Source organism: Siphateles boraxobius, unplaced genomic scaffold (genome assembly GCF_051911475.1).
Source record: "Siphateles boraxobius isolate OS27281-9 unplaced genomic scaffold, OSU_SipBor_1 15, whole genome shotgun sequence".
In the NCBI taxonomy this organism is placed as follows: domain Eukaryota; kingdom Metazoa; phylum Chordata; class Actinopteri; order Cypriniformes; family Leuciscidae; genus Siphateles; species Siphateles boraxobius.
In genome coordinates, this window is record NW_027508755.1 from 2,017,975 (window position 1) to 2,034,005 (window position 16,031).

The 16,031-nt window shown below is 35.7% G+C and overlaps 1 protein-coding gene across 4 annotated transcripts in view; it reads left to right on the forward strand.

Moving 5' to 3' along the window:
* prkcab (protein kinase C, alpha, b) overlaps positions 1-15,069 on the forward strand; it is a 190,551-nt gene extending 175,482 nt beyond the window's left edge. For 2 of the 4 annotated variants that reach the window (XR_013203921.1, XR_013203922.1), the window contains 5 exons: positions 2,072-2,152; positions 6,201-6,308; positions 7,221-7,361; positions 11,045-11,702; positions 11,761-15,069. Coding sequence is in view for 2 of the 4 variants with exons in the window: in XM_077230622.1 (XP_077086737.1) it covers positions 2,072-2,152; positions 6,201-6,308; positions 7,221-7,361; positions 11,045-11,212 (498 nt within the window). In the remaining 2 variants the exon portion in view is untranslated. Of the gene's footprint in view, positions 1-2,071; positions 2,153-6,200; positions 6,309-7,220; positions 7,362-11,044 lie in introns of all 4 variants that reach the window. The other 2 variants (XM_077230622.1, XM_077230621.1) reach the window with 1 other exon arrangement.
* The last annotated feature ends 962 nt before the right edge of the window (positions 15,070-16,031 follow it).

The window sequence follows — 16,031 nt, forward strand, 5'->3', positions numbered from 1 at the left end:
CACTAGTTCTAGATTGACAGCTCCTCCTCTAGCCAATCAATCGAACAGGGGCACTCCAGAAACGACGTTACCAATCCCTGATCTTTTCAATAATTTTCATGTTGCTGTATTAAAAATTGAAGCTATATTTAAAACATTAATCCTAAAGTAATATGCAATTATGTAGCTATGTAAATGAGCACAATAACTATAATAAATCACTGCATATCAAATCCATCTGGTTTCTGTAATCTCCTTGTACACTATCATTTTCATTAATCTATTGTCAAATGGTATATCTGGTCTAGAATTAATTTGTACAGGCTACCTAGGCTATATGATCGCTTAACAACAACAAGTAAGAAAATATTTGAGGATAGCGTATTTAACTGTAACGGATCACCAGGTAAGGCTGTGCGTTTTTCTTCTTTTACAAAGGCTACATGTTTATTTTAAATTTTAGTTGTTGTTGTTTTTTGTTTTACATACTCTGAACTGTACCACAAATGCCTTTGTATTTGTCTTGCACTTTTTGCACTGTATGCCTTGTCTGTAATGGAACTAAATAATATATATATACTGTATATAAAGGTAGGATGTGTGTAGCGTTGAAAGGTCAAAATCCTAAATTCTTCAGACAGGTAAAATGGCCGTTTTTAACTACATTTTTGCAAATACATGTAGTGTTTCAAAACTGCATGATGTTTTAGAGCGGCCTTAGCATATTAACATCATGAGCCATCATATTCTGACCACAAAAATTAAGAGGCACAACATAGTGTCGGCCCAGATCCGGCCCACATCCGGTACATGTGTATTCAAAGGTTACCAGATGTGGGCCGACACTATGTTGCTGTTTGGGTATTTTTAGACTAAATAGACGTCTCCATAAATTGGACGTGACAGATTAAATCTTGGTCATATATGCGCTCAAAAATAATGGTACCAAACCAGGACTCTTGTTTACCGTATCACAATCCTGAAGCGATTTCCACTCTTCTCATTTAATCTGAGTGATATACTGGTTTGACTCTATATCGCTTGTTTTCTGACGTCACAAACTACCTTGTAACCAATCAGATCAACTTGTGATCGTCAACGAGTGGATCTCTGAGCTGAGCGAGTGAGTGGAGGCGGGGCTCATTTGCATATTCATAGAACCACGCATACTAAATGAGGCAAGGGTGTCGTATTACATTCAAGATATTTTAAGGCATTTTAAGGAAAAAACATTTAAATATGTCCTTTTGGTGATCAAAGATGGGTTTTAAGGGATAAATTATTGACTACTAAGTAAAAGAATAATATAATATTATATAGACATTTTTCTCATAATGATTTTGGTAAGGGTTGAATGATTGTGCACTCTATTAGAAAACATAATGATATAAATATTTATAAATATCTTCCCTTTTTTTAAAAAAAAAACAGGGGGAAATTAAAAGAAAAAACACACAGGACACAGCCAAATTAATAAATATCAGGCATAATATTTTTATAATAGTAATTGTGGTGATTAAATAGGTTAAGAATTAGACTAAAAATATATAATTTTTTTCAATTTATATATTAAAATAATTGTTTTATGACTTGCAAAATGGTGTGACCGACATTTAGTGCACTTCAAACTAGATACTTTTCATGCTATGCTAATTTTATGTAACACATCTCTAGTCATCTCTCTAAAGAATATGGCATAAATGACCCTATTGCTTTTAAAAAAGTAACATGGCACCAATTTGTTCTCTATTTGTGAAAAGTGACACAACTACGCAGTCATTTCCAAAACACACATGAAGATGACGAGTGTGACATGAAACATACAGTCTCTATACTTAACAAAGCCCTCATTAACTTCCCCTGTGGTTATACACACTCGTTAGTGTGTGTGTGTGCTGAATATGTGGGCGGAAATGGACTGGTGAAGGGAGAAAAAGCAATTATTATACAGCAAATGGTAAAAAATAGCCGCTTGAGCAGTGATAAAACATGCATTGTGCTCTTGACAAATGAATGGAGATCCCAAGAGCCGTGAGAATTGAATGAATGACTGAACAGAAATGATACATGTTTATTTCCTCTTCCTCCGCAGATAATCGCCTATCAGCCGTACGGTAAATCGGTGGACTGGTGGGCGTACGGCGTGCTCCTCTACGAGATGCTGGCTGGACAGGTACAGACACATGTTCATGCCAATCATTTACTGTTCTCTATAGTCCTCAAATGAAAACTTGTGATTGCAGTCCTGCTGTGATCTGACAACGCCACTGAAATGACTTACGGCAAAACACACGGTCTCCGAGCAACGGAGAACCAACTGAGACTTTTTGCACAAAGTGCTTCTGGTGGAACAAAAATTGCTTTTTCAATTTACATTTTTGAAGCCGTGTTCAATACACATGTGCATCAATTAAAAAAAGTTACACATAGCTACATAGAGGACAAAAATATCCAGGTCAAAAAACTCATAAAAATGTGAATCTTGGGAGCACAGACTTAAGTTTGGTATAATTTTAAAGAAGACCCTTGGCAGATTATTACTGAAGTAAAAAATAATTTAATAAGTAAATCCCAAAAAAGTTATATAGGTTTAAGTTTATGAAAATTATTTATGAACATGGTTTTATATAAAATATATATTTTATGAAACATGTTGAACTCCAAATCTGATATAAATTCAAAGCCATACATTTAAATAAGTTGTGTTCCAAATTTGAGGTTGATATCTGAAAAAATGAGCTTTCGGTAAGAGTTTGTTTGGGCGCAGTAACAGATTTTCCCCATTGGTTTCCAGCAAAACTCCACTTGTCACAATGGATTGCATTTTAGATTTGCAGTTGAGTTTTTCTCTCCCAATATTACATACACACACACACATTTTTTTAAACACACATACTAACCACATTCAGACATCCATACCAACACACCCCCACAAATATCGTTGCATAATTTGTCCTATTGGCTCCATAATATGCCGAAGCAGAAAACAGAAATAAAGCGAGTATTTGCTTTATAGGCCAAAACTGAAAAAATGGCACCATCTGATAATTTTTTTTTTAAATTGTAATTTTGAAGCCTTGCCAACAGAATGAAAGCCTCTTAACAAAGATTGCATAATTTTATAGTTAAATGGCCCTGGGATAAAAAATTGCAGTTTTAATGGGTTTCAATTAGGCCATTTTTTTCCAGAAGGCGCTGAGTGTGAGTATTTTGTGTTCCTAGTGCAAAAAAAGTTTTTCAAAGGAAATGGCGGTGAAATAGTAAAATTCCAATAAAAACAAACACCTGTGCCAAATTTAATGCAGTTAGCATAAACACAGGCAAAGTGATAAAAAACAACAACTGAAAAAGCCAAAAATGTCCACCCTTGTTAAACGCATACCTCAACCCAGGATGACTTCTACTACCTTCATTGGGTTTTTTTTAAAAGTCAGACAATAATTCAATTCAACAACAACAAAAAATCAGTCCTCACAGACAATTTTTCATGATAAAATTAAAAAATATACATAATAACTGAAACAAATTTAGGCTGAAGCCTATGCTTATTATGCATACCGTTTATACATATCTAATGAGCATCACTTTTCTCACTGGATTTGATTCATAAAAGAAAAACTGGAAACACTGTTCAATAAGGTCCATTGGTTAACTTCCTTACTTGACATGAACTAAGAATGAACAATACTTCTACATCATTTATTAACCTTAGCTGATATTAATTTCAATATTTACTAATACGTTATTAAAATCATATTTGTATTTGTTAGCTTTAGTTAATGCACTGTGAACTAACATTAACAAACAATGACCAGCTGGATTTTTAACAAATGTTTTGTTCATTGTTAGTTCATGTTAGTTAATACAAAATACAGTAAATACAATTAAAACTTGAAATGTCTCAGCGATTTACTGAGCAAGAATCAAATATCAGTGTCACTGATGGAGAAGCAGTCAGAGATCAGAATATTGATTTTGTTTTTCCATATTTTCATGTGCATTTTTGTAGTCAATTTGTAGTTTTCCCATGAATGTCTGCAGGTGTGTGTTGTTAAGCTTACTTGTGTTTCTCTTGTTGCTTTGTCATTTGTGGCTTGTAATGGTTCTGTTTCTTTATTCCTTGTGTTTCCTGTTAATATTATTTTTTATTACTTTATTAATAACCCTGCACTTAGATCCTCGCCTCTGCCTGCTTTCTCCTGCTCATTACAGAAAGTCTATGAGGCAAAACATTGCAAAATAAAAATAAAGGTACACTGTTTTGAAAGTATAGCATCTTTGCATGAGACTTGTGTCATAAAATTGCTAAATATCAACATATTTTTGCATTAATTTATAATAATGCATCAATACCTTATATATCTGTTTTGTGATATGTGTTCTACTACAGTTCCAATCCTAAGAAAGAATCTGGAAGCTTTTACTCTCGCAAGGAGATTATTATTATTAAACAAAATTATTTAAATAAATGTTATATAATACAATATATTGCATGTTACTACATTATTATATTCATATCCATGATTTCACCAGCCTGATCTCATTGTTTATATGTAGGTATTAGTATAGTAAGATTTAGTAGTGACGTTTACATACGTAATTACTTCTGGTTTAAGATCCTGTCATGGATCAATATTGTTAATTTCATTGTGAATGCAAACACAAGGTAAAGTGTGTGTGTGGTAGAACCCACTTTACGTAAAATACACACAAATTCTCATGAGAACACAGAAAAGTTTGCAATCGCAGGATTGGTTTCATTCACAAAGACGTTTAATTTGCATTCATTGTTTGATTGATTTGCTTTCATAATTTGAATCTGTCTTTGTGAATGAAACCGCAATTAATGATACTGCAATTACAAACTGTATGTAAAATACACACGAATTCTCATGAGATCACGTTGTATTTCACTGAAAGGTTTGTAATTGCAGTATGGGGTTCATACACAAATATGTTTAATTTGCATTCGTACACTTCACTCTGCATTGGACATGATGAATAAACTGCTTTATTAGTCTCTTCTGGCATATTCTCTGTTTATTTCAGTGAGATTCATTAATACAGAGCCGTCTATACTTCCTGCCAGAACGGTTTCCAAGGTTACGGCGTTCACATCTCGTCTTTGTCTCATTGACTCCCGGGTCCAATTACCCAACAGAAGAAGCTTGTGTTTCACTTCAGATGCTTTTGTCTTAGGATTCCTGCTTATGTAATATATAGACCCACTGCTGTGAGAATACAAAAAGAAATGACTGGGGAATCATAGCTGTGCATCGGTCCTCTTCAGAAGCGATTGCATTGAGTTGTGCGGGTAATGATCCGTCAGCATGAGGAGGTCGTGGCTTTCAGCACTTCTGGAGCACTTAAAGAGGACTGAGAACGAGACACAGCATCAATGACTGCGTTTACATGCGCATTCTTAACCCGATAATGCTTAATAAGCTAACGTGAAAGCGGTAAAACATTTCCGTTATTGCCGTGAGATCATGAACAGCTAAGGAATAGACCGAGCGGTACTGCAATTATTGATTCATTATTGAAGTGCGCATTGTGTGATATGTGACAGCAGAGCATCCTTTTACGGCAGATTGAAGCACATCCAGCCACAACAAGGGTTTTGCGGTAGGGGAGAGAAATATATTGCAAACTGACACTTTGTCTTGACCCAAGAAATATAAAAAAATTGGTTCTCATCTCGTGCAGCCAAAAGACAAGAGGTAGAGTTGTAGAAACTTCAAATACGAGAGGAAAATGAGTTTCATACAGTACATGGATGCTTAGGTTATGACGTCAGCACCGGGCAATAGCCTGTTACTTGCATTGCCGGGTTATTGATTTGTTGTAAACCGGTAAATCTGGTTATTTCAATAAACTGATTTTTGGTAGTTATCAGCGTATTAGTGTACATGCAAAGGATCTCAATCTCAAGTTCATAAATAAATATTCATAATTGGGTTTGTTGAATCTCTGACTGCTCTGATACTAGACTGTAAATTTGACAATATTAGACGGTTGCCATATTAAAAGATATGAATGTAAAAAAGGTATGACTAAGAAAATTCTCAAGTGATCCTCTGATCTCTCTTGATAACTGATTACCAACATTTAGAATAAAACTTGAAAACTTTCAAGACACCCTTTGCACTTGTTTATTATTTGGTTGATATGTTTTTATCCTAGAACATATGGAAATGTAATCACACTGCGTTTTCTAACAGCCTCCCTTTGACGGCGAGGACGAGGACGAGTTGTTTCAGTCCATAATGGAGCACAATGTGTCCTATCCCAAATCCCTGTCCAAAGAGGCGGTGTCCATCTGTAAAGGGGTCAGTCCTGACATTTCTACACATTTATATATGCATGAGATGCCACCTGTGTGTATATATATATATATATATATATATATATATATGAAAAAAAGAATAATGCAGAGGCTATGGTGGAATAAAATTTTCAGCTTGGATTTATAACTGGCGTACTTGAATATTGCTGGCAGCTCAAGTCATGGAAATATCAGCCATGGAAGATAATAATATTTCATTTAATTTCCATTCTGCTTGATTATGTTCCCCTATGAGGCCAATAAGATTAATATGACTGATGGTGGCGATATAAAAGTGAGTAAAGGCAGTGATGACACTTTATGATAATGGCCAATAAAGATCATGATTATAATGTGGATCATTAGTTAATGTAGAATAGTTTCATATATCATTCAACTTTAAATGATGTGCATTTAAATTTGATCTTTTGGTCACACTGTAATATTTCTTCATGATTACAAATGAACATCATAAACAAGTGTTAATAAGACACTAATGTTATTTAGTTAGGAACATTAGGAAAATGTTTTGTTTTTATTGAAGTGATTTCAGTTTATATTTAGCACAGCCAAATTGGAAAATGTTTGTATTGTGTTGTACTTGATTGAAGTGAATCAATCAAAAAACTTTAACTTTAGCTGGACAATAACTTTATTCTAGAGCTGCTGTAAAGCCAAAACAATCTCTGTTACTGTAATTTCTTATTATCACTGTAAGCTGCTTTGAAATAATCCATATTGTTAAAAGCGCTCTATAAATGAAGGTGACTTGACTTTATAATGACAAATAAATGATTAATATAAATTAATATCCTTCCTATTTTTCTGAATGCACACAGATGCTCTTTCATTCTTGAGTCTGAGGTAGATGGTCTCAGGTTTAATAGTCTGTCTTCTCGTCCACACACACACACAGCTGATGACGAAGCATCCATCGAAGCGTCTCGGCTGCGGTCCGGAGGGGGAGAGGGATATAAAGGAGCAAGCTTTTTTCCGCAGAATTGACTGGGAGCGGCTGGCCAACAGAGAGATACAGCCTGTTTTCAAACCCAAAGTGGTGAGTGTGAATATGATGTCTGTCACCTTTGCCAAGGCTGTTGGTGTTGTTGGGTGACAGCTCACTCTCTCAGGTCACAGTAGACCACACTGCAGATGATTCAGTTACCTGCATAACTCCTCTTCTTTGATAATAGTATGCTGTGTCATAGTCTCAGCCTTACATGATCCTTGACCAAGAGTCAGTTAATACTCACAATAGTACTCCAGTACACCATTGACATACACTGTAAAACTTTGACCTAATGGTAGAATACTGGCAACACTGGATCAGCAACTACACAGTCTCCGCCTGTTAAATAAAGCAACATGCAGCAAATCATCAATGTTTCTTGGTCTTCTCCTGGACTGAAGCACAGACTCTACTCTTCAGCACAATGGTGACCCATAAAACTCAATTTTAAAAATATAATAAATAAATAAATAAATAAAATATGTTTCGTGGGTGTGTCTTTTTATCTTACAACTTTAAGGGTTAAAGTTGTAAGATAAAAAGACACACCCACGAAATATATTTTATTTATTTACTTATTTATTATATTTTAATAAAAATTAAAATATATATTAAAAAAGACCATTCAGCTGCATAATTTATTCAAAATAGTTGTTACAGTCTGTTTGTATAAGTCATGCTGGAGTTCAAAATGTTTTAATGCACTATATGATTTCAATATCCTTCGAAAAGGTTACTGAATCATTGCTGGATCACATGCTGTAGAATCACAGATATGCTATGATCAATAAATATAAAATACTCATAAAATCAAAGATTAGACACAGGATAAGATCAGTGAATCGTCTTGAATGAAGTTCAAGACGATTATGGCATCATCACAACATCCAAAAAAACACCTGATCAATTTCCTCTTGGCTTTTTCTTGCCATAACAAATGTGTTATATAAATTCAGTTACAACAGTCAGAGAAAAAACTAATGTTAATGGGTCAAGAGCCCAACTAAAGCAAACACTGATCACCATAATGGCGACTGCACACTTTATTATTTCCATTAAAATATCAACATCTAAATCTATGTTAATTCTCAACTAGACCATTTGTACATGTTTGAAAGAAATAATGTTAAACTGGTTTGTAAACTGGTTTCACACAGTGGAAGTCAGTTGTAGTTCTTGTGCTCCTTTTCGTCTCTTCTCTTTTTTCTGTTCTTGTCCTTCAGTGATTCTGCTTTTCAGGTATTAATCTGTGTCTGAATTCACTCACTTCTTTTCATTCACTCTGTCAAGTGGACTATATAGGTAAACTAATGTAGGGAATAGTGAATGAGGGTTTAGGGTGTTATTTGGTACACAGCCTATGAGTGTCAACTTTGAGCACTGTTATTCACGGTATATTCCGTTAGGCTATTTTCTCGAAAACAACACACATTACCCAGAATTGTTTTCTACAATATATCACTGTTTTTATGGAAAATGATATGTTACTGTCAGAATTTGACAGTAGCTTGAATTGTACCCTTCCTCAAACCAAGCAAAAGCTCCACTTTTCACCTCAATGGTAACCCAGTGTAATTGAAACAATTCTACATCCCAACATTAAACACAGCACAAACACAAGTATCTCTCTTTTCTCATCTTTCTCAAAAAACAGAAAAAGTTATACTTTACTTCAACATTTTTACTCTTGCGATTAAATCCTATGCAAAGCATGCTGGGAATTACACTTTCAGTTACATCACACTGTGAGTCTGGCAATCTATCAGATCATTGAGATGAATGAATATTTTTCTTTCTTTCACATGTTCAGTGCCTGACAGGAAGTTAACAATTGGCAAAGGGAGGCGTTGATGAACTGCCTAATGAAACAATGGGGGGTTGCGAGCTCACACTGTTACAGCTCAATGTTCTGATTATAGTCTTGACCAGCCAATGAGGTCACTGATGCAAGATCAGTCTGTCCTCAAAGTCAATATGAAACGTGTTCACGTCCCGTTTTAGTTTACATTGAAGTGAGACTCGATCTGATCCATCAGGAATTATTGGTTGATGCAAAATTGGCAATATATGGCAGGTGAATGGAGGAGTCGGGTTCAAAAGAAGAAGTTTCGTGATGTCAGCTAAAAGAGAAAGACATTTTAGAGCTGGTGGATTATGGATTGAAGACAAACATTTTTCCCTTTAGAATAATGTACACTGATCACCTGCATAATAAGAAGGAATGTGTATTACGAATATATTTTGATGATCCTTTAAACATATTCTGTTGACTATTAGTAAAATTGCATCTACATGTCTACTAACGCTCATTAGACTGTTAGTAGAGTATTAGTAGACTGGTAGGATTAGGGTTAGAATAAATTGAAATGTAGTTGCAAAGTTACTTATAGGCCCAGATTCAATGCGTACCAGATGTGGGCCGGATCTGGGCCGACACTATGTTGCTGTCTGGGCAGAGAGTTTACGTAAACAGAACGCTGTGCGACCTTTACATGCATTTGATAAAGATGATCCCAGTTTAATGTAAGAATCCCGGTGTGATCACATTAAAAAATTACATGTTGAGCATGACCACAAAAAGTTTTGGTGATTAGCTCTCTCACTTTTAGGATGATTTCTCAGTATTTGTTTTGGAACCTGGCATGTTTTCTCTCTTAGTTTGGTTAATTTAGGCATATATGAACACGGCAATCACACTCGAATCCCCACCAAAACAATCGGTCGAAGATCATCTGAACGCGGTGGTCTCGGTCTGATTGGTAACTCTGGAGTGGTTTGGCTGTGGTGATTCAAGTGTAATCTGACCAAAGATAGGACACTTTTACTCAAATTTTTGTACATTTGATACTTAGTCAACTTAGCTTAATAGTGGGATTGGGAATCGAAAATCAATTCCAATTCTGAAATCAGATCCATAAGGCGGAATCATATACTTGTTATAAAATTAAAATTTCAATTCCAATTATCCTATAATTCCTATTGTGATTTTACACCATTCAAGCTGTTCTTGACTGAATAACTTTTCTATTTGTAATGTATATTTTATTTATAAGGTGTAGTGTTATTTAACATTTGATTACAGTTTCTGTACCTGAATATCTTAAAATCTTAAAAAACTCACTTTTATACTTGTAAGCGTTCTTTAGCCTGCAGATTTTTGTTCATGGTATTCAGCTGCAATCAAATGCTTTGCAAATAGACTTTGAATAAATGTGAATGATATCTACATTTTTTTTACGTATTGGAATCAAAACTAGGAATGGATAAGAATAGGAATCGATAACCAGATTCGGAATAGAATATCGCTATAATTCAAACGATTCCCAACTCTACTTAATAGAGGAGCCCACATGATAGCCCACAAGGCCTGGACTATTTTAAGAGTCGTTTCATGTGTTTGCATCAAAACCACCCACCCTGTGTGCGGATCCTCCCTCACTGTGTATAAACTGTATGTGTCTTGAAGTTTTTAACGGGTATAATTTGATTCATCTCATACTGTGGCCACCCATGAGTGTTTGCAGAGCCCTGGGTTAAAAGAGCCCCCTCAAAGGACCCTATTTGTACGTCATTTCAACCTTCAACACAGCCCTGTATATTCCCCTTCCTGGACTTGTTAATGTTGCCGTGACGGAAGTCCTACGTCAAATACTTTTCTCTCATGCACACTGCCAGCTTTTCAATTGAATCTAATAATAACCCACGTCTTTCTTCTCGCCTTCCTTTCACAGAGCGGCAAAGCAGCGGAGAACTTCGACAAATTCTTCACCCGCACGCAACCAATGCTGACCCCTCCAGACCAACTGGTCATCGCCAACATCGACCAGAGCGAGTTTGCTGGATTCTCTTTCATAAACCCAGAGTTCATCCACCCATCGTCGCTTCACAGCGTGGTATGAGACGGCCCGATGAAGAAGAGGCTCAAACTAACAACTGCATCCATGTTATCAATGAACTCATCAAATCTTTGTAGATAGTTGAATACCCTTTATCTGAACATATCTGAACTGAGGGGGGACTGGAGAAGTGGTTGTGATGTATAAAAGCATGCGTCCACATTCAGACTTTGAGGGCAATATCTAATGGAGATGATTTATGATCTGTTCCAAAGCCTTTAAAAAAAAAAATGTGTTCTTTATTGGCATTGATGGTTCTATGAAGAATCTTTAACATCCATAGAACCTTTCCATTACACAAAAGGCTCTTTAGATTTTTAAAATGTTTAAAATTGTAAGAACTTTTCAACCAAAAAATGGTTATTTTATGTAATCACTGCAGAAAACCGCATTTTGAACTTTTGTTATTAAGAGTGTAGACTGACAAATTATTATTTTATGAGGTTTCATCTCGGTTAGAATGCCCTCATACTGTCCCAGACAACAACATATTGTTGGCCCGGATCCGGCCCACATCTGGCAGATCCAGTGGTTGAATCCACATGTACCAGATGTGGCCCGGATCTGTTTCTGTCTGGGGTAGTAACGACAGTTTATCTAATGCTTGGATGCAGATAGAAATTATCTTCAGGCCTAGTATATTTTAAAAAACCCACAGATATTTTTGATGGTGGAGATAGTGAACGATCCCCTTTTCCAGTCCTCAGATTATTGTGTGTGTGAAGCATGCTGACATGAAACAGGTTTTTGTGTCCTATTCCTGATGTCCTCTACTGCCATTTCTAATGTTCTTGAATTATATATTTGTAAATCTAAATCTTGTTATAGGAGTGCCAAAATATAACTGCATCAAAAAGGTTTTTATATCCAGCTCTATATATGCATATTGATTTCCTACTAGATGGTGGTGTCCCTTATCTTGGGCTGAAACTTGAACCCTTATCGCTCTTCGAGTTTTAGCATGACAACTTCCAATCCCGTCACTGCCTGCTCGCCTGGTTCCTACTTAGTCAACATATACAGGACTTTTTCTCTTGCTCTAAATGAGTGATTCTTCATTGATAATACACAGGCCCACGCACCCGCTTGCATGTTCATTTTTATTAAATGCGTAATTTATCATATTTTACGATGCTTAAGCCCATACTGCAGATTTTCCCACACAATCAGAAACGGTCGTTGGTTTAAATCTTGCATATTATGCTAAAGAAAACAAGCACTGCTACAACATAAAGAACATGTAACAAGACCAAATGAATGCTTACTGTAGAGGTTGGGTCTCCAAAACCAAATCAGGACATATTTCACTCAAGAAATTCTTTGCTTAAAGAAAATGAATCCTGTTTTTTTAGAACCATTAAGATTTTTTTGCATTGTGACATTGCAGCACTCACTGTTAACAGGGCTATATGTGAGAATTTTCATGTATTAATCAGTTTTTTATAGCTAGTGTGTAAACAGCTTGTGATGAAACGAGACCTTCCCCGACTTCCTAGGTTGTCTATGAAAGCCTGTAGACTGATTTCTATGTGAAGGACTATTTACGTTCTATGACACATGAAATTAATGCTTAAACAATGTTCAGGATAATGTCAAAAGAGTTATTCTGTTCTGTAATATCAATGTGTCATGCAAAGAAAAAGAGTTCATTCAAACTATAGTCTCACATTGCCAGATCTATATTTTGTCATTGCGGAGCTGGTCCAAACATATCCGCATAGTTATGATCCGATGCTTTCTGAACTGCTGTTTTCTCTGTTTACTTTATTATTGAGAGGAAAGCGAACAGCACATATTTACATATTCATCTAAACACCGCTCTCAGCAGCGTGGACGGATGTTCGTTAACAGTATATTACTGTAAAGGTATTTCCAACTTCTTTTTACTTTTAAGCAAAGAACAAAAGAACTTTGGCGTGAGTATATCGGGCGTTGGATCACGTTCAGTCTCTTGTTGTACGTTACGTGTGAGCAGTAAGTTGATGCTGCAGTTCACTTAACGGCCACCGGTATCGCTAATAACAAACGTGAATTCTACATATAGCCCCTTTAAGCTATTTTTCCCTAAATGCAAAAAAACAAAAACTTTATCCTTACTGTAATGTGGCAAAATGCGAAATAAAGGTTTTTACTGTAAAATTGACTGTACATTGTTCAAATCATGGTAGTGTTTGTTGTTTGTGTTGCCTTTTACTGTAATACTTCATGACAATAATGATAATCTAATGAAAATCATCCCTGAGAATAATGAGAACTACAAAAAAAACAGTAATGTAATGTGGATTCGAGGAGAAAGTGTGCATAACTGTTTTAACATTTTTGCCACAATGCAAAAATTCCTAATGGTCTTTAAATACAATATTTTTTTCTTTTAAATCATTACAATCTATGCTCAACATGATTTTGTGACTTATGTTTGAGGGGGATGAGAGGTCAGTTATGTATAACCTCTAATATAACCCTTTTTCTGGTAGTGTTTATGTCCTCTGGTGATAAATACTCTTTCGTGTTAAATTACATGTTCTGAAGTTCTTATCAAACAGAGCTATCCGGTATTTATCTTATATTTTTTAATCTGTTTAGTTTATGATTATCATGCATATTTGCTCTCTGAGTACTTTTAAGTAAAGCACTATGTTTACTGTCACACATAAAGTACACTATATTCCATGATTTTTGTAAATGCAGAGAAAGCATAGGCCTACATTGTCCTGCAGATTTTATACTAAGAACTGAATGTGCTTTTACTAACTTAGATGGTTTCTATGTTTAGATGATCCAAAAAGGCTAGTTTGCAAACCTTTGTTATATGTAACTCTATGCTGATAGTATACGTGTAGGAGCTGTGTGTAGACTGACTGGGCTATGTGGATGTTTGTGTGTTTGAACTGCAGCTGGTGTGTGCATGTGGCGTGTCGGCAAATCGGCGCATGCGAAACGTGTTGCATGTTGCAATCCGGAGTCCTCTAGCATGGGATGATTGAGTACGATACCTGTCCCACCTTGACTATCTTCCATCATGTTGTTGTTGCTTTCTTTCCTGTTTAGTTTCAGTCGGTGGATGAAGAATTAGACTTCCATATAGATTCCTGATTTACCTAAAAGACAACAAGGAAAAGATGGAAATTCAATTTTAGCATAGTTCACACGTAGTTTTTTGGATTCTCCTTGTAATCATTACCTCAGAAATGCTGTATTTACACATTAGATGGCTTGTTTTGGGCTCTTGTCTTGTGCCAAGCCCTCGGTGGAACCGTTGAATTTCACCACTGATTCTTCTCTGTGAGCACATGTGATCCGTTATTTTTCAGTATATAGCTATTTTTTAAATTTAATAGACCTGATGTTTTATGTGCAAGCCCCTGTAGATAGAAGAAAAACAAACAGGATCAATTAGATTTTCCAGGTGTTTATTTCTTCATCCTATGAAGTAAATGAATTCATGTTACGAGTGGAAATACGAGTGGAATTCATGTTACGAGTGGACCGCTCATGTTACGAGCGATAGAGAAAGTATCTTTAAAGTCGTTGTCTTGCCGGATGCAGGTTAACACAAGTGTCTCACATTGAGAGTATTTGGGAATGTAAAGTTAATGTGTTTGGTTGTGGTTTCTGCATGTGAGTTGGCATTACAGAATTGGCTTGACATATTAAGTATCGCATTCGAACATTCCACCCAGCCATTTCTTACCAGGAATTATACAAATATTTATTATTATTATTATTATTATTAAATTATAAATTCCAGGACATGGTTTTAGCTTGAAAAAGTGCTTTCACTCTTCTTTGTATTTCTTTACAGAATGCTGTCCCTCTGTAGTTTGTGAAGGATAATGTGTATAAATAAATGTATTACAAAATGGATAATGTCCAAGTTCTGGTTTTTCAACATCAGGAAGGTAATGGGGTTTAAATGGGGTTGTGCTTTTTCGGATGTAACTAGGGCTGCAACAACTAATCGATAAAATCGATTATAATCGATTATGAAAATCGTTGTCAACGAATGTCATTATCGATTAGTTGGTCTGCTTACGTCACGGGGAGCGTTTACTGGTACGCACACACACGCAAGGTCTCTCTCCCTCAGGCGCTCTGCCGAGCGCGCGCGCTACACGGTTTGGAGCAGTCTCTTATGTCTCGCATGCGCGCTCTTGCTTGCGCGCTCTAGATTTCGGGAGTTTGAACTAATTCGCGGGCATCAGGGAGCCGCAATCAATATGCGGGAGATTCCCGGGACTTCCGGGATCTTGGGATGTCTGTATTTTGTCTCGAGCATCAGGTTGCGCAATCAGTTCCCTCGCAACGTAAGTGATGGATTAAAATAGCGCTTAAGAAATAGGTTAAATTAAAACGGTCTTTACAAAGCGAAGCACTAAATATAAAGGCAGTTAATAACAGCAGCAGTAAAATATTGTTTTTTAGTCACTGTAATCAGTGGTTTTCAGCGAATGCTTGTGCACTAATGCATAATTTCTCCTGTCCTTTACTCAAGCCTGTTAGCTTGCTGGGTAACGTTACCTCCATTCCGTTCTCTTTTTATAGCATTTGTCTACTAAGTTTTAATTGTTTTTCAAACGCGATCTACTGCGGCTCTACATTCACACAATTGTTTTCAGTCTTTCTATATTTATTTAATAAATTTATCCTTATATTATTCTTTTATATATGATATATAATATATATTATATTCGTTATCCTTATATTCCTTATATATAATTAATTTTAAATAAAAATTAAATGAATTATATATTTTAGATGTTTTTAGTTTGTTTTTAGTTCAGATATTCACATCTGAACAACATGTCTGTGTAAATTTGTTTTA